The sequence below is a fragment of the Tamandua tetradactyla genome, chromosome 24 (assembly GCF_023851605.1).
Source record: "Tamandua tetradactyla isolate mTamTet1 chromosome 24, mTamTet1.pri, whole genome shotgun sequence".
Lineage (NCBI taxonomy): Eukaryota > Metazoa > Chordata > Mammalia > Pilosa > Myrmecophagidae > Tamandua > Tamandua tetradactyla.
This window is the reverse complement of record NC_135350.1, coordinates 6900184-6919444: the sequence shown is the minus strand read 5'-3', so window position 1 is coordinate 6919444 and position 19261 is coordinate 6900184. Positions and strand designations below refer to the sequence as shown.

At 35.7% G+C, this 19261-nt stretch overlaps 1 protein-coding gene across 1 annotated transcript in view; it reads right to left on the bottom strand.

The window, feature by feature from the left end:
* LOC143668424 (bifunctional heparan sulfate N-deacetylase/N-sulfotransferase 4) overlaps positions 1 to 19261 on the bottom strand; it is a 304009-nt gene that overhangs the window by 21631 nt on the left and 263117 nt on the right. The window contains exons 8-10 of the mRNA XM_077143213.1: positions 12795 to 12891; positions 7617 to 7740; positions 5586 to 5760 (exon numbers count right to left, since the gene is read on the bottom strand). Coding sequence (XP_076999328.1) covers positions 5586 to 5760; positions 7617 to 7740; positions 12795 to 12891 — 396 coding nt within the window. The remainder of the gene's footprint in view (positions 1 to 5585; positions 5761 to 7616; positions 7741 to 12794; positions 12892 to 19261) is intronic.

The following is a 19261-nucleotide window of genomic DNA, read 5'->3' as shown; positions in this document are numbered from 1 at the left end:
AATGTGGACCAATAAAATAAATCAGGAAAAGATAGATGCGCACAAAGAAAGTATCCATGGAGAGATGGAAATTATGAAAAGGAACCAAACAGAACTGAAGCCTATGGTAACAGAAATTAAATAAAAACTTAAAAATCCCTACAGACTTCATCAGCAGAATGGAGCAAGGAAAAGAAAGAATCAGTGAACTTTTGAACAATAATGTATTTGAAATCATCCACTCTGAGGAGCAGAAACAGGAAAGAATGAAGAAAAGTGTGCAGAGCCTGAAGAACTTGTGGGACACCATCAAGTCCTAGAAGGAGAAGAAAGAGAGAAAAGGTTAGAGAGTCTAGCAAAAAGAAATGATGGCTGAAAACTGGCCCAATTTAATGGGAGACATGAATGTTTACATCTACTGTGCTCAATGAACTACAAACAGAATAAATCCCAATAGACACACATTACGACATAACACAATCATACTGTCAATGCCAAAAATAAAGTCACAAGAGAGAGGCAGCATGTCCCATACAAGGTAGCCTCAATAAAATTAAATGTTGATATCTTACTGGAAATCATGAAGGAAAGAAAACAGTGGGGTGACATATTTAAGGTGCTGAAGGCAAAAACTTGTCAATGAAGAATTCTGTATCTGGCAAAAATGACGGAGAGATTAAGACATTCCTAGATAAACTAAAGTGGAGAGACTTTATCACCACTAGACTGGCCTTACAAACAATGCTAAAGGGGGTTCTGCAGGTAGAAAGGAAAGGACAACAAAGGACAGAGCAAAGTCACATGAAGAAATAAATGTCTCCACTGAAGGTAATTTGATGCCAATACTATTTTTGGTTTACAACTTCAGTTTTTACTTCCTACAGGATCTAAGAGGCAAATGCATAAAATGCAATGATAAATCAGTGGTTTGGGACTCATTAATTTTTAAACAAGAGCTGCATAAAGCGGACAGCGGGGTTTGTGTATGGTTTGTGTATACTATTGAAGTTAAGTTGGTATCACATCAAGAAAAATTGTTAAAGATTTAGGATGTTTAAGACCCATGGTAATAATAAAGAAAGTATCAGAGGATAGGCAAGCATGTAGAGACACAAAGTAGAGTACAGATTTTCAGGGGTGCGTTGGAAGTGGGAGGTAAAGAGAATGGGAGTTTATGCATAATTCATATATAGGATTTCCATTTGGGGAGATGGGTAAGTTTTATTAATGGAAGGTGGTGAGACTAGCACATTTTAAATGTGATTAATCCCACTGAATGTTATGCTTGGGAGTAGTTGAGATGGGAAAGTTTATTTTGTAGACAATGTTATCATAATTAAAAAAAACAAAAACAAAGAACTAAAGAGACAATGCCAATTAAGTGCAACATGTGACAAGGAAGAAAAGGCTCAAAAGGAATTTATTGGGACATAAAAAAATGGGAATGAAAACTGCAAGCTTTATAACAAGTTTAAATTTCTTGAACTTGATAACGGCATTTAATGTGATGCCATTAAGTGAACATCCTTGCTCTTAGGACATGTAATGGCAGTATTAAGTATTCTGGGAGTATGATGTTTATAAGCTATATTCAAGTAGATGGATAGATAGAAACATAGACAGATAGGTGAATAGATAGAATAATACAGTAAATTTAACAAAATTATAAAATCTGTGGATCTGGGTATCAGGTTGGGGGTAGGAGTTTGTTGGGGTTCTCTGAAAAGTGTTCTGTCGGTTTGAAAATATTTCAAAACATAACGTTTTAAAACAAACTTGAAGCTTATCATCTCAATGCTTTTGGGACAATTTTTAAAAGTAAGTTTATCTTACTTTGCAATATGAATTTTCATACAGTGAAAAAACCCATTATTGTATCTCATGGGAGAGATAGACTCATGGATTTGTTTTCAGTGATGCATGTTACTGCAGAAATTTGGCAAAGTCAAAAAAAATAGTGAAAATGTAAAAATTAATCGTATTATATTATTAAAAATTCCCTTTTAATCTTCTTTATTTTGACATTAATTTCTATAGTCATTAAACGCAAATACTCATATGCATTCATATAATTTGGATTATATATATGCTATACTATAAATTCAAAATCATCAACTTCACTTAGGCCCTACTGCTATAAGCAATTTAACATTTTTTCTGGTCAAATTCATCTCTATCCTGCACAGAGGTATTGTACACTTTTCTCTCTTTTCAATTGGCTCCTTCTCCATATCACGCTGCTCTTTCTTATCAGATTAACTCATTCCCAAAATCTTAGAGGGAGCAGAGACTATCAGTCATTTCTGTTTCTCTATCTCAGACCGACAAATGTGACAGTATGTACGTAATCCTCTACTCCTCCTTTAAACGTCATTATAAGAATTCTTAACCAGTGCTCTGTTGATAGGATTCAGAGATTTGTGAACTTGGATCAGCAAAGAACAACCTCTTTACATTCACTAACTTCTAAATGAAATTTAGCACCTCTTTAAATTATGAACATGTACAACAGTCACAGAAATTTTATTGTATCTGCCTCTTAATCACCAACAGAAAACATTTTTACATCACATTACAGATTTCTTGTCTCAGATATCTTGCAATGTTTATGCACATTATGGTATTATTAGATCCATCATCAGACCTTGTTGTCTAATGATTTAATAAAAATAGTTATTACTGATTAAAAAAACATTTTGATAATTCTATTTCCATATAGTTGTTTCCTTTGTAATTCTATGTATTTAGTTTTATGCTTTTAAAACACATCTCTGAAATGGGGTCCATAGGCTTCACATGGCTACCAAAAGGGTTCCAGCATGAGCAGTTAAGAACTCCAGAAACACATGGAATGCTTCCCCTCCCATCTAAGCCATTACCTGTAACCTCCATCCCTTCTGAGGATTCTCAGAGGGCTGATAACCCATTTCCTCTGCAGAGCCTTTGAATTCTCTTTTTTTGGAAATGTCCCATCATAATTCAAATAACCATCACAATAGAACAACTTCTGACCCAACTCCAACTTCTATGTACCTAGTGTGTGCTTTGTTTCTCCTCTTCACAATCACACAATCACTTCTTGTTTTACGAGCTCTGCCTCCATTGTTTCCTCCTCACTTGCTTGTCCCTCAAGCGAATTCATCTGCCTTCATTCTTATCATTCCACTGCTAAAGGATTCCACTTTTGTCCATGTCTTCCAGCTCATGAAAATGAGCTTATTTTGCCTGCCTGGATAAATTCTCAGCAGCATCTACACTGTTGTCAGTCCCTCCATTTGGCAGTACAACCTTCCCTCGGATTTGGCATCACTGCACTCTCAGGTTTTCAGTTCTAACATTCTGACTTTACTTTCTTGTCTCACTTGCTGCCTTATCCTATTCCTTCTTTTATCTCCTCTATACTCTTTTCTCAAATGAGTTCAACATTCTTTTGGCCATGCTTTGTCTCCAGCCCAGGATACTCCCAGAGCACCATCTTACTCTACTGCTCCTCTTAGTGTAGTCGGTGGTCCGATAAATCTTACTCAATGTCAGCATCACAGATTTACCGTCCGCCCCCATCTCTTGCATCCTCTTCAGTGGTTCTTTTCTTCATGGGAATGTATGGTCACCATCTAGTTACACAGCTCTGGATCTGATTCATCCTTGACATTTTTTTCCTCCCTTACATCTTACATCTCAAAATGTTGCCCTTCATTTGGTTTTTCCTTAATGTCTTAGTCTATGCTAACTCCATTTCTCAGCAGGCCATGGCAATAGTTGCTGCTGATTTCTCTGAATACTCATTTTTTGCATTCCAACCCATTCTTCAAGTAGCAGATAGCTATTTTAGATTGAATTATGGGCCCCAGAAATAAAACATATTCTTTATCTTACTTCTAGTCCTGTGGGTGTGAATGCATTGTAAAAAGGACCTTTTGAAGATTTAATTTTTAGTTAAGGTATAGTCAACTCAGTTTGGCTGGGTCTTAATTCTATATTGGAGGCCTTATAAAGAGAAAGTCATGGGAGAAGTTGGAAGGCAGAAGTCAAAGGACTCTTGAAGGAAAAGAAGAGCACATGGCCATGAAATGAGAAAACCAAGGAACCTAGGGATTGCTGGCCAGCCAGAGCTTTATTGATCCTGGGAAGAAGCAAGTTTTCTAACCTTTGAAATCGTGAGAAATAAATTCCAATTATTAAGCCAACCCACGGTGTCATAGCAGCCTGGAAATGGATATAATAGTGTAATGTCTTCTAAAAGGAAATCTAGTAATCATGCACTGGTTTAAATTTCTCAAAGCTTTTAATTAATCAGAGAATGACAGAGGGTTTGCCCACTTAACTTCCAGCCGTTGTATACCTCTCAGACTTCTCTGCCACAAGTTCTCACCTAGAATTTTACCCTGAGCCACACGGAATTTCCTTCAGCTAAGGGTGCAATGGTCCTTTGCGCCTAGTGGATTTTAAACATGCTCTTCCATCTCCTGCTTCCCACACCTCCCTCTACCTTCACTCGGCTAATATCTGTACATCTTCCATATTTAAGCCTAAAGTTTACTTTCCTAGAGAATGGTCTACTAACACACTCATACGTCACAGTATGCTCATAATTTCTAATCTTATATCTTTATGATTATTTTATTAATATCTGTCTCCCTAGTCACATTCGTGGAATATAAGTTCCACGAGGGTAGGAATCATGTTCTATTTGATTTTACACTCCTAGAAGCTAGTTTAGAATATTGACAATAAAAAGCTTCTTTCAAATATTTGATAAATAGATAAAATAGATAAATGAATACAATATTTTAATCATTTTACCAAATAAACGTTTCAAAATTCAGAGTTATATGTAGCTGTATATTACTTCATTTCAATGTTACATAATCCTGCATTGTTGGGCATGTAGGCTCTTTTCCTTTCTTTACAGCACAAATGGACAATTATGATCCTCTTAACAAATATGGCAAAACTGGTTTTCACAAAATCTGACTTAATATATATTCCTATGGGAATGTTTGTGTACCATTATCACAATTTACCAGCAGAGAGAATAAGTATCATAATTTTTGTCATGAAAATATTAAAAAAGGGGTATCTTATTTTAATTACATTTCTTTGGTCCCAAATTGAGCTGATCATTTTTCATATAAAAGCTGACCAGTTGCACTTTTTTCGTGTGTGAATTTTCTATGCAGATAGTATTTTGTTCATCTTGCTCAATTTTCTAGTGAGATAGTAGATTTATTTTCTTTTATCGGTTCGTAGGTGTTTATTTTACAAATTAAGGGCAATAAAGCATTTCCTAAGTATTTGTTAAAGATATCCCCCCTTAGATCTTTACCTTTAATTTTACTGATTTACGCCATACCAACTTTCTACACGTTTATATGGTTTAGTCAATGTAACAATTCTTGGACATGTGATTTTTTTTTTTTATTCTGTGCCTAAAATTCCTTACCCAACTTGGCATGAGTGAAATATTGAGCTCTTATTTATTTAGTTAGTTTTTGGATTAGCTGTTTTTACTTCTAACTCTTTATATTTGGGCTTTCTGTTCAGGTTTTGCCATTGCTACATGCTGTGACTCAATGCTTTTGACGATATATTTTGCTGCTTCATACCTGGTACCAGGAGTATGCCCGGTCTGACGGGTCGATGAGGATGGTGATGATCTTGGCCTTGGGGACCAGAGATGCAGCTCTTTTAGGAGCTTCTTCTGAGTGGAAGTAATTCGCACTCTTCTCAAATAGAAAGCCACTTGTAAGGTTGGATGGAGTAGGAAAAAAGTCCATATACCTAAAGGAAGTGTGTGACAATGAATTAATGTGACGTTTCAATTTTTTCCCTGCTATATTCAGTATATAAAATAATTAGCACATTTTTACACTTACTTAAATTACCTGGATCATGAAATGTAATTATTGATAGTATAATAATGTTTTGAATGTGAAAACATTATTGTTCTAATGATCCATTTTAGGTAGAAGAAGTAGCGACAAGGAATAGGTAGATTGATGAGGGATAGAGTGAAAAATCCTTTAGATATGGGCTGACCTGTGCTATCAAAAATGAAACCCAGAAAAATCAGGTAAACAACAAATTCCCCTATATAGATATTTTAAAATAGTAAAATCTTGTTTGCAAACTGGAATGCAAAGATTTCAAAATTAAGATTAAAGGGCATAAGAGAGGAGGGAATGTGTCAGAATAGCAATTAAATACTAAGCAAATTAGGGCATAGCTGTTCTCCTCTTTTTAATTTCTGCATAATTTGTAGTATGTGTAGCAATGTGAACACATTATAGTCTATTCAGGGTAATTAAAGAAATCTTTCCTGCCAGTGGATCCTGTGGTGTCTTGGTAGGTTCACTCTTCCATATGCCGTCAGAATGTTCCTCTGGGTGTAGATTATAGAATCAATATGTTCTGAGGTTAATTCAGTGCAAGGCTTTAATTATATGTTTAACCCTCCTTACAGCTCATCACTTCTCCAGCCCTCAGATGTTCTAGAAATAAATAATGAGAGCAATTAAGAATTCATATAAAAACACTTATTTTCCTCCTCTGCTATTTGTTATGCTTCCCAAATGTGGAGTGGTGAAGACTCACATATTCCTGCTTAAGAGCTTGTGTTCTATCTGAGCTCATAGAGAAAAGCGTATTAATCTTCTGTGTTTAGTAACCTCCATACAATTCCAGAAGTTATACAGCCTTTCACAATGAAGTAGAATGGTAATGTCCTAGGTGCAGAGTGGAAGGATCTGTGCTCACAGGAGGCCAAACCTGTTCTCTGGTCTTGGCCCTGCCCTGTCCTAGTCAAAGCCATGCCTAAAAGGGGTGGGCTTTAAATCGAAGACTGGCTCATGTGTGGTAATGACACATGAAGTTACAGGCTGCAGATGTATATATTAAAGAGAATTTTCCCCAGGGTGAGATTTGCCTTATATTCTTGGGACTTTGAAGTCAGGCTCATATTGTCATAGAAATTTGAGACAGAGCTAGGAAAAAAGCGCTAGAGTGAGTTCAGTTCCAATATCACATTCATTCTATTTCTGCTTAGGGAAAACATTGACTTTTCTTCATACCTCAACAAATGCAAATGGATATATCTCTTACATAGCTGTATGACTAGATGGATATGGCTTTGAAAATGTTTTGTTATGATTTACATGACAAATATCAGACTATATTATACTATAATATATAGAGGTTATGTAGTTAATGAAGAGATATGTTGCTGAATATAAAATCAAACAAAACTTCTGATTTATTTGTTTCTTTAAGCATCTTTGTGGAAATGGATCATTTCACAAAAAAGAAAAATTCTCAGCACAGAAAGATAACAACATTCATAAGGAGAATTTTAAATATCTTTATGAATGATTCTGATGAAAAATATCCCATGATGTTCTTTATTCAATCATATTAATTTACCAGAAAAATATTATCATTATTGCAATGTCCACATAAAATTATGAGCAACACTGATTAAACCTATCATCACTATAAATTAATTTCTAATTCACTGTGATAGAATTAAGCATAACAAATTTATTCTGTAATTATGCAGATGCCATGTGGACATGTATAATTGCTTTGCTGTGATTTGATATGTATTAATGATGGACTTTACTTTTTGTTATTTGTCTTACCAATCAATTCCCTTGTGATAGTTGTTCCCATTAAAGAATTGAACTTCTTCAAATGTTTTTGGACTGGGAAGATTGCTAATGATGGAGGGGTGCATAAGAAGAAATAAATAAAGTGCAGTTGTTCCTAATAAAGAAAAAGAAGGCAAAAGATTATATGGTGATAAAATATGATTTAGCATATTTCCTGCTCAAAAATAATATTCAAATGACCATTTATTCCCAGCATCCAATGACTTCTCCAAAATCAATTAGGGTACATTTCATGTAGCAACGTTCTGAATATTCTTCTATTAATCTCTATGATTTTATCTACTTACACGCCCAATTGAACATTAGTAATAGGCAAAGAAAAGCAGACTGATGCCAAATCTAAGGATGAACTTCAGAAACCATGTGGCTCAGTTATCCCTCAGAGTACATGAGTGGCTAATCCATAGGGTGCCTCTGTTTCTAGCACCCAGCACAGTAAATGAACATGGTTGATCCTTAGTTAATGGTCAAATCCAAATCATTTATTAAATCAAACTAGCCAAATATGTTTGCTGAATATTATGTCTACTACAGTGCCATATAAACTCAGTAAATTAAAGGAGACAAAACTGGTTAAGTAATAAATTAAAGGCCCAAATAATTAAGAAGAAGAAATATCTCAAATACACTGAAATATAAAATGTGAAAATTATGAGGGCTGATATGAATCCTGAAGGAGAGATTTGATTTGCTTCTGCAAATATTATGAGCTCTAAAAAGAGAAAATATGCAAGGAGGAGAAAGTGTTCCAAGGAGAAGAAATGAATTAGAAATAGAATTGTAACTACCAGAGAATATGGGATCCAGAAAGTTTCTTTTTAATACATTTTCAAAGTGTACTAAAGATGTTTAAGTGAGGATGAGAATGAAACATTAGAAAGAATGAAAGAGATTTTTAAGACACAATAGAGCTGAGAAAATTGATACTTTAATACCCTGAAGTATTGAGAGCAGAGGGATCTGGGGCACAGATAAAGGAATATTTCTGAATTGTTGCTGACTTTCCAAAAATAGATATTTTATAACCTCAATAGCAAATACCAATGTTTAATCACACTGATGATCACAGGATTGTACCCAGATCTCCCCTGGGCTACAGAAAGTCAAAGCTTTCATGATCTGAGCCTTCTACCTTCATGTCCTCAGACACTGAAGGGACATTAGGAAGCATCTGCCAGGAAGAGAGGAAAAGCACTTTCAACTAGGGACAGTAGACATGTGGTGTGAGATTTAGAAATTCAGCCATAAAAAATCTGGGTCCACCACCCAAAGTGTATATTTTTAGTCATGTAAGTTTTCAATGACTATCGTTAACATTCATTTTTAATTCTATATAAATAAATGTTGTGCAGGAATTGGAACAGACCTCAAGTTTTGCATTACCCTAAGAGAAACTTTATTTTTATACAGCCAACTTCTCCTCTCAAGCTGGTCAAATCATGAGAAATTAATATTGATGATAAGAACACTGATCTTTTGGAAGGTTGAAGGTCAAAAATTATGCACTTATAATTTTTGTGCAAAATTTAGTCCTTTTAGAAATCATCTCTTAGGCTGGTAATCTCAAAATCTGACTCTGGGTCATGAAAGATGTTTAACTGTTCAAAGAGTTGGACAACAATTTAAACTGAGTGCCTTAAAACCAAGGCTATTTATACTCCCAGCCTATTTGTCTTTTCTTCACCCCCAACCCCCTAGATGACACCTATTTTCGGTTGGCAGAAATCCCTTCAGGGATTCAAGAATGGATAAGTGAAATATCCAAGTTCATGCCCTGTCTTTTCATTCTCACCTCACAACTGAGTAAACAGAAATTTGAGGACCACTTTTTGTACCTCATGTTTATGGTAAGGGATGCATATTTAACTTGCTTAAAGTCAACTTTGACTTCAGAGCTAGATTCTTAGTCCTCCCCCCCACCCCCCCAGATTCTTATCCATGACCCCCTCTAGGGAACTAACAGCCTCTGACAACAGTGGGAGTTTTGCCAACTGAAGCAATTAAGGACAGCAAAATAAGACTTCAGACATGTATAATTGAGTGGATTCTAATGATCATAACCATTTTCATATAAGAAAAACATTTTCAAAGTATATAAAAAATCTTACTACTATCATTCGATTTTTTTCATTTTAACTCCTTGTTTGTTTGCCTTGGAAAAGCCAAACTAGCTAAGAACTTTTTCACTCCCCTACTGTTTGGTTAAATGGTAAACTAAAAAAGTGTATCTTATCTTCTTTATAAATAGAAACAACAAGAAGAAAAAATACATTTATACTTACTAACCTGTAATTTTCTAGCAGGACTAAGAAATAATAATATTTAATGCAAATGATAGAGGATATGCCTTTAAATTAAATTTTTAAATAATTTTACGGCACAAGAAGGTTTTCTTTCTTTAATAGCTATTCCAGAGTTGACACTGCTGTAAGGGAGTAGATAGAAAATGAATACACATTTTAAACAACAATGGAAAGAATGATAGATATGAAAATACATACTGTTTCCTTCCCTTGCTGCACATGTGTAACGTACTGTTGTAATAAAATTTATACTCCTCAAGGAAGAAAAGATTTCAACAACCCAAATCTAATAGTCTGGAAATTTTGCCTACAACTTTTAAAATGATCTACTTGCTTGTTTTTCAAATATCTTCGCCCTAGTCAGGCTTATTTATTGTGACTCCTTGTGCTGTGTTATGGTTGTGCGCTCAGTGATAACGTTTCCAGCCCTACTAGTGAATTCAAAATACATCAACTCAATAACAACGTTAATTAATCAGAATATGAGCAAAGTGTATAAAACTGTCACGTACTGAAGAAAGTATAAAATATTCTAATTGAAAGTGTCACATCATTGCTGAAGTACTTTCAATCTCTTTCACTACACTTTTTTTTAGACAGTTGTCCTTCAGCACATGAGAAAATACTAAGGAAAAAAATGCCTGATGAAGCTCAGGTATATCCAAAAAGAGGTCCAAACCATATTTTTGTACCTAATGATTATTTTAAAAAGAAAAAAAAAGAAAAACTTATAAAATATTTTAAATTAAAAGTGGCTCTGAAGAGCGACTGTAAAAAAAAGCTGAATAAGTGATCTATTTTGACTAGAGATGTGAATGAAGCTGTCTAGATAGGACTAAGATAAATCAGAATACAGGGTAAAGGAGGGCATGGCCCATATTTTCAAACGTCAACCTCTGTGCGAGACCAAAGGGAGAGATGTTTATGTGGTGCAAAATTTATATTTTGGGTAGTACGTTATCTAATAGCACTTGCATGGCCAGTGAACTTGAACACCTTAATTACATGGAATCTTGAATAGGGTGTGAGATCTTGTTGATTTTTACAAGTTAGTGTGATGCTCTGATATATCCCAGAGTAATTTGGGCAGAGAATAAAAAAGTACTCACAAAGATGTCTTGGGGGACTGGGGAGAAAGGAGGAAATATTGAACTTCCCTATATGAGAAATTCCTGATATTCTTGTAAACAGCGAAACAACCAACTCAATAGGCTGAGCGTCAGTCTTGGGGCTCACCCCCACGAAGCTTAGGAGAGGCTAAGTCTACTGATAATTATGCCTAAAAGTCACACCCAGAGGATCTCTTTAGGTGCTCAGATGTGGCCTCTCTCTCACTGCCTTCCCCCATACATGGGACACGACCCCCGGGGGTGGAAATCTCCCCGGCCGTGCGGGACCTGACTCCCCGGGGGTGGAAATCTCCCCGGCCGTGCGGGACCTGACTCCCCGGGGGTGGAAATCTCCCCGGCCATGCGGGACCTGACCCCCGGGGGTGTAAATCTCCCTGACCATGCGGGGCCTGACCCCCGGGGGTGTAAATCTCCCCAGCCATGCGGGACCTGACTCCCGGGGGTGGAAATCTCCCCGGCCATGCGGGACCTGACTCCCAGGGATGAGCCAAGACCCAGCATCATGGGAATGAGAAAGACTTCTTGACCAAAAGGGTAAGACAGAAATGAAACCAAGTAAAACTTCAATGGCTGAGAGATTTCAAACAGAGTTGGGAGGTTATTCTAACACATATAGATATCCTGTTTTAGTTTATGATTATTGGAGTGGCTAGAGGGAAGTACCTGGAGCTGCTGAGCTGTGTTCCAGTAGCCTTGATTCTTGAAGAAGACTGTATAACTATCTAGCTTTTACAGTGTGACTGTGTGATTATGAAAACCTGGTGTCTGATGCTCCTTTTATCCAAGGTATGGACAGATGATAAAAATATTTTTAAAAATAGGGCAGGCCACGGCAGCTCAGCAGGCAGAGTTCTGGCCTGCCATGGGGAGACTTGGGTTTGATTCCTGGTACCTGCCTATGTAAAATAAATAAATAAATAATAAATAATAAATAAATAAATAAATAAATAAATAAATAAATAAATAAATAATGGGGGTAAAAGGGTAAAAACTGGGTAGATTGAAATACTCTGAGTCAATGAGAGGGAGGGGTAAGGGCTATGGAATGTAAGAGTTCTTTTTTTTATTTCATTTACTGAGTAATGCAAATGTTTTAACAATGATCATGGTGATGAATAAACAATTATGTAATGATAATGTGAGACAGTGTATAATACAGTTGAACTGTACATGTGTGGATATTTGTCAACTCCAAAAAAAATCAATTGAGGCTTTTCCTTTGGAGAATGCCTGCTCCCATCTTCCTCTGAGCATGTACTTTCACTACACATTAAAGTTTTGAGGTGTTAAAAAAATTGCTTCTGAATAAAAGTAGCAATTTCAGGTCAATGTGTGGAGTAAAATAGTTTCAGTTAGGTCCACACACTTTTAAAAAACTTAATTCACAAGTAAATTCAGCAAATCCACAAAAAATATAAATAAAAAATCTGGCATCACAACGGTGACATATAAATTCTTAAGTTTTTGAAAATTTGACACATCTTAGGGAATGATTTTAAATTTTACATTTAAAGAATTTAATGCTTAAGTCCTATCAATGGTTCCAGTCCAGTTTCCTAGTATAAAACTGATGCATGGTCATCAAAGTCAGTTCAAATAATGAACTTATGCAAACGTCTAAATATTTCACAAAGTGAAACCTAATCTAATGATACCACTTGGCAATACATTTCATGATTTAAAGAAAAGTAAGCTACAGAATTGGCTAATCTTACCTGTTTTTTGTGGCCCAATCACAAGAAACTTTGGTAAGTGGTCACAAGTTTTCTCTCTGGACCAAATGTCTTTGTGTCGTTTATCATCACATGGATTCTACGAGAAAGGAGAACTAATCTTACTGTGATTTCATTGTCTGGCTCTGTTACCTAAAAATCATTTAAAAGATGGGTCAGATTGTTGCCTGATACCTTAGAGCTAGGAGTTGGGCCCCACTCTGCTTTTCTGATTCCCAGATCTTTTCTTTATAGAGTATTGGTGCCTTCCCTTCCTTCAGGACTGGTGCTCAGTGTCAAGTTGATCAGGCTCGCATCCTCTTACGATGCTCAACTAGGTTCTAATAGTTGAAATTCTACTATTTCTGAGTTTATGCTTTGTGCCGTTATACCAGAGTCTTTGACATGGCTTAACCTGGTTTGACCAAGGTTTATCAGATAATGGTGCTCAACACTAAAGTTTTCATATTTCTATCCCTAGAGGCTAGAATGCTATCCTTGAACTTAAGACTTGATCAACATCTGCTTTTCTTTCCTTTCTATTTTTTTTCACAGTACATGCTATTGTCTGTTGAGAGAACAGCTTTGCTACTACTCCAATAAGCTGATAGCAGCATATCAATATTTCTAACCCCTACCTCTCTCCTGAGTTCTAAACTTATATTTTAAAATGCATTTGTGACATTGCCATACAGAGGAAGTGAGGAAATTTCAGACCCAACCTATCCAACGTAGCCACCAGTCCAATTTTGTCCCCATCTCAGCCTTCTCCTCCTGTTCAGTCTCCATCCCTTCCATTTGGGTAGCTGCATAATTTCTCTTCCAAAGCAGGACACTTTAGATCATTTAAAGGGCTCTTAAAATGAAAATCATACATTTTTGGAAATATTTGTTGACTGACAAATAGGTTTATTCTATTGATGTTCTAGGCAATAATTATATTCAAAAACTATTTTACAAATAAAATTATTTGTAAAAATAACATAAATCTGGACATTAAAGCAAATTTTCTTTTTGCATTTATTATCGTCATATTTAAAATGACCTATGCTGAATACTCATTTACAGTTTGTATTTATTTACTTTATTTCTTTAGCCACCCCTTTCTCTAATAGCATGTCACTAAAGTGCTTCTGAGAACAATTGTTTGCAGTGATCTTACTATGTTTTCCTTTTCCATAAAATTTCCTTCAATCCTTTTAAAGCTGTATTTCATTGTTAATAAATTTTAAAATGTCGATACTTTCACTTGAATCTTCCCTGTAGGCCATTATATTTTATATCTGGGGAAATAATTACTCTATAGGGTAGTTAATTCAGAGAAAACGCTATTCAATAGGAGGTATTTTCAATAGTATTTTTTGATGTAAAATATCTAACTTTTAGAAACAAAATATTTTGACTATCATTTTGCATTCAGGGTAACTTTCTTTGATAAATGTATTTTAAAATAAAACTTGTCAAAAAGTTATTTCCTGTTATGTCTTTTGACCAATTTACAAAAACAGGTGCTGCAAGACTATAGACTTCTCGACATCATTCCATTCCAGCACAGAATATAAATTATCCAATTGAATATATATTCAATTAAAAGAGGATAACTTTCAAGAAATACTAAATTTCCAAAGTTCAATTAAGGAATGTGAAAATGAAGCCTTCTGTTCCATTTGAATGGTCATTAAATAATTTCTCTATTCTCCTCTCTTCCTTCCTTGAATTTTTTTTAAGAGAGGAAATGATTATATGGCACTAAAAGAAGAGAGTACAATAAAAGGAGTTAATTATGACTCAATAAACTTGACATTCCTTATCAATTTTATATAACTGAAATTTTATTTTATTTAACTGATGTCTCTATTTTTCTGCAATCTTTTAATCCAGTACATGCAAATTTAAAGTCCTCCATAATCTAGCCTTATCTTGAATTCTGTAACCACATTTTTTTCACTATGGCACAGATGACTGACTTAACTGTCTACTCCCCATTTCTTACTTTAGAGGTACAATGGTTCCTATTTTGCTTAGTATATGGGTTCCCAGCTAGAGATTGCATTTCACAGCCTCTCTTGAAGTTAGGTATGTTCATGGAATAATTTCAGTTCAATAAAAGTGAGACACAATGATGCTCTTTTAAGAACAAAACCATTTGCCCTGAATTTCCCCTGTCTCACTTCCAGCTGAGAAATGGCTATGATTGTAGCAACTGCCTTAAGGTAGAAGCCATATATTGAGGAATCTGCCAGCCTGGGGCCCTGGATGACCATGTGGAACAGAGCTGTCTGCCTGTCCTAGACTGCCTGCCTGAATTGGATAGTTACGTGAGACAGAAACACCTTTCCATTTATTTAGCCACTGGTTTTTGATCCTCTTCATTACAGCAACATAGCTGACACTCTAACTAGACGTTTTTCCAAATACTTGTCCATGAGAAGATAAGGAGTTTGTTCCAGAATGTAAATTAATACACTGCTTGCTTCAATAAGAAAGACCTGCCATGAGCAAAAAAAAAAAAAAAAAAAAACAAAAAAAAAACCAGAACAAACAAATTTCAGCTTAAGTAAGCAAGCAGTGTACATAGTGTTATTATGGCCAGTTTAACTTCTGATACAAACTTTCTATCTCATAGTGAATCAGCAACATAACAATTTGGGTCAGTCCAGAGACCCAACTTTGAATAGCATTTCTTGAAGTTAACAATCGCTAACACCAGTCCAGTGCTTCAGATGTATTGCATTCATTATCACAGAAGAACTCATGCTTGCCTCTGAATCTTTCAATATTTTTTTTCTGTGCAGTGCTCTTATTCCTCCAATTCATAGTCAACATTTTGCTGATTTTTCTTGCTCAAGCTGATATTGGCCATAGGCCTTTCCTATTCATTTTAGAGAAACAGCATAGCACAATTAAGAGTGTTGAAGTCTAGAAGGAAGACGACCTGGGTCTTAATCAACTTTCCATGCTTTCTGGTAATCAGTTTCCTTATCTGTAAAATAACAATTGATAGTATCTACCTCACATGGTGGTTAGGAAGAGTAAATGAATTAAGATATTTAAAATGATGGAATCATGCAAGGTAGAAGTGAGAGTGCTGTTCAAGTGGTTCCATATTTGCCTTTTCTTTTCCTTTCCATATTAACTAGGCAATTGCAGTAATAGGAAGAGGTTAGACTTACTGACGGACTGATTTATTATAAGTTTATATGCTGAGAGAAGCCTTCTCGTCCATTGTCAGAACACACTGGTACTTACGAGTGATGCCCCTCCAAGAAAGAAATGTTATCTCACACAGTTATATGACTGGTCTTCTAGGATTTGAGAGCTACTTAGTAGGGAAATAGCTTAGAGTTTCTTTAGGCAGGCTTGAGGACATACAGGCTTTCCTAACAGATGAACTAAAATCCCTGTTCATCATTGTAATTAAATTTCTTTCTGGGTTAACTTTGGTGCCTGACTCCTGTATCTTATCCAATCAATAGCTTTAGTACTTTTCATTATTCAGTTCTCAACTCAAATGTCACCCATCTAAGAGCTCTTTTATGATCATAACCAAAGCTGCCTTTCACTCCTGTCTCTCTATGACAGTTTCCTGGCATATTTTCTTCATTGCATTTCAGTACCTGAAATAATGTTATTCACTTGTGTATATCTTTTTAGGCTTCTTATTTTAACCAGAATGTAAGCTCTCTGAAGACAGGGATCTCACGCTACAGCCTAAAACAAAGAGGTGTTGATAAATATTTGTGTATTGAATGACTGACTGAATGGCTTTCTTAGGACGTGGATAGTGAATATTTAGTAATATTCATGAACAATGTCGTGATGTGTATTTGCAAACTAGCACACGGTGAATTGTGTAGACATTTTGCTTCCCAAACTCCTAGGGGAAAAAAGTTCACAGATTCCTTTCTTCCCGGGCTAACTGTCATCACAAGTCCAGAATCTATTTCTTACTGTTCACTCATACTCTCACCTCAGAGCTTCATTTTCTTTATATTATTACATATTGTGCCATTTGCAAAGGACTTGGTTTCTTGATTATAGTTTAAGTTTTAAGTGATAGGAAGGCAGTCACTATGATCTATATGTATTCAGCTTCCATGGAAAGAGCCCAGGAAAGAACAAACCTCAGCGAAAGTGTTCTATATTTGCTCAAATAAAGGCTCCCTTTTGCTTAGCAAATCTGGAAGGGCAAACAGCACATGTTCAGTGCCACTGTAGAAAGTCTAAGTGCTCCTTGAGAGATCTTTTCCTGGCTCTGTAAGTTCAGCTAAGCCACTTACCTCCTTATTGCATTATGCATTTCTTTCCTATCCTAATATCTGCTGACAAAACTGGTGAAATACGGTGTTCAGTGAAATAGTTAGATTCAGTAAAAGCCTTGAAAAGAGTTGTCTTTGCCTATAACACACAGAGTATGGACAAACATACCTGTCTGTAGTCGCCAAAAATACTAGCATTTTTAGCTAAACTTTCTCAGGAAGTGATACTGATTAGAGTTTATAAGCCATCAAATGAGATTATCTGAATGCTAAAATATTACAATGCTTGCTGTACCAAATGGTTTTGAATACTAAAAATTCGATCTGTACTACTTCACTTTTTCCTGTTGGTATCTTACAGTAGACAGCATTTGTTATCCTCAATCTAGGCAGGTTGTCTTTCTTTCTAACTGTGCTTCTTCTATTTTATGCTATTTTAGGGTTTTCCAGATGCCCAGATTTCTGGTGTCACCTTTTTTTCACGGCATGGTTTTCCTTCTGTCTGTTAATCAGAACTTTATTAAAAGAGTGTTTGCATATTGTATTTTATCTTCTGGAAATGTTTGTTTTGACTTTACCTACTTCAACTTTCCTTATATTGTCTGAATATCTGAGTAACAGCAAACATAATTTCTAACTCTTATTGATCACCTTCTATATTCTAGACACCTGCTTTACATAGATTATTTCTAATCCTCTTGGCAAGTCAGCAAGACAGATATCATTATCCCTTCTTGATAGCTGGGGAAGCTGAGACATAAGGTGCTTTATTTAGATCTTGCTGAAGGTCGCACAGCAAGTTAGCTGCAGATTTGGAATTCAAAGCCAGGGTTGCCGCTGCAATTAAATTGTGTATATGTGAATGTGTGTGCATGTGTGTGCATGTGTGCATATGTGAGTGTGAAATTTTTGTCATGATTATAAAGGCCAAAGGGTCTTCTCAAGAAAACATAAAAGGTTTTCATGCACTTTCATAATTTTTTCTGTTGGTATTATTTTAATTTCTAAAAATCAGGAAATTGCAAGGCAATTATATCCTTTTTCATTCTTCTCCAATCTGATGGTTCCGGGAAATCTGAAACTGATGTAAAACAGCAATATGATGTTTTCAGTATCAAGCACAATAGATATAATTAAACTTTGAAACAGAAATTTAGTTAAAGTTAGAGATCTCCTTTAGGCAGCTTGGATTACATTGCTCATCTCGTGACAATGCATGTAAGTCAGTGCTCACACAGGTAAAAGGGATGCAGGTAGCTTCAGTGCATGGAATATGTGAAGAGACAGACTTAAATTTAAGTAGACATAAATAAGGTGAAAGAAGTTCCCTGAGGCATCGTGCAAGACTTAGAAAGGGTAGTAAATTCTGATTAAATCATGTTACTTAAGGGTGTGTGAGAACCCAGATTTTTTCCCTGTTCTATTAGTCAAAATTGCAAATTTACAATTAAACTAGAAACATGAATTTTTAAAAATCATATCACTTACCTCCTTCTGAAATCCAATATTCTTATAGAAAATATGAAAATAACTTCTGCCCTTATTAAATCGTTATTCCAAACCTGCATTGCTTTTTTTCTAACTAAAAACTGCTTCATTTAGTAGTTCGCTCAGTCCCTCACCTCACTGTCGTGGACACTGCGGAGTTATCAACTGAAGATCAATGGTCCTCACTCAGGTCGTGTCCCTTCTCCACATAACTAGGATTCGTCTAGATCTATAAGTAAAGTTTTTACTGAAACTCTAGAACTTCCCAGTGCTCATGTTGAAGAAAGTACGCGGTTAATTGCAAACATTTCAGATGTCGCAGGTTTCCTCTTTAGTTCCCCTCTGCTCACCTTGAGAACGGAAGCTGTTCTGGCCTCACTGAAGACCTAGGAGTTTGCTATCAAAGGTGTGTTTTAAAATTTTAATTATTTTTCCTTCCTATCTTGCTGGGTTGTTTTGAAGTGTCAGCTGCTTATTAAGCTTGCCTTATACATGTCCTCTTCCATGTTTGAATTGCACATACTGGTGACTGCATTTTTTGCCTTTCAGGGTCATTTAAAGCTAAATCCAATTCACGTCCACTGATGAGGAATTTCAATAGGCTAAGGATGTTTATTCTCAGTGTCTCCATTAGTAACTCCTCATGGAGAAGCTCTGAGACACACCATCTTTATCAAGACTCCACCTTGACTTGTGCCCCATAGTAGACCCTCAGTTCTTCAG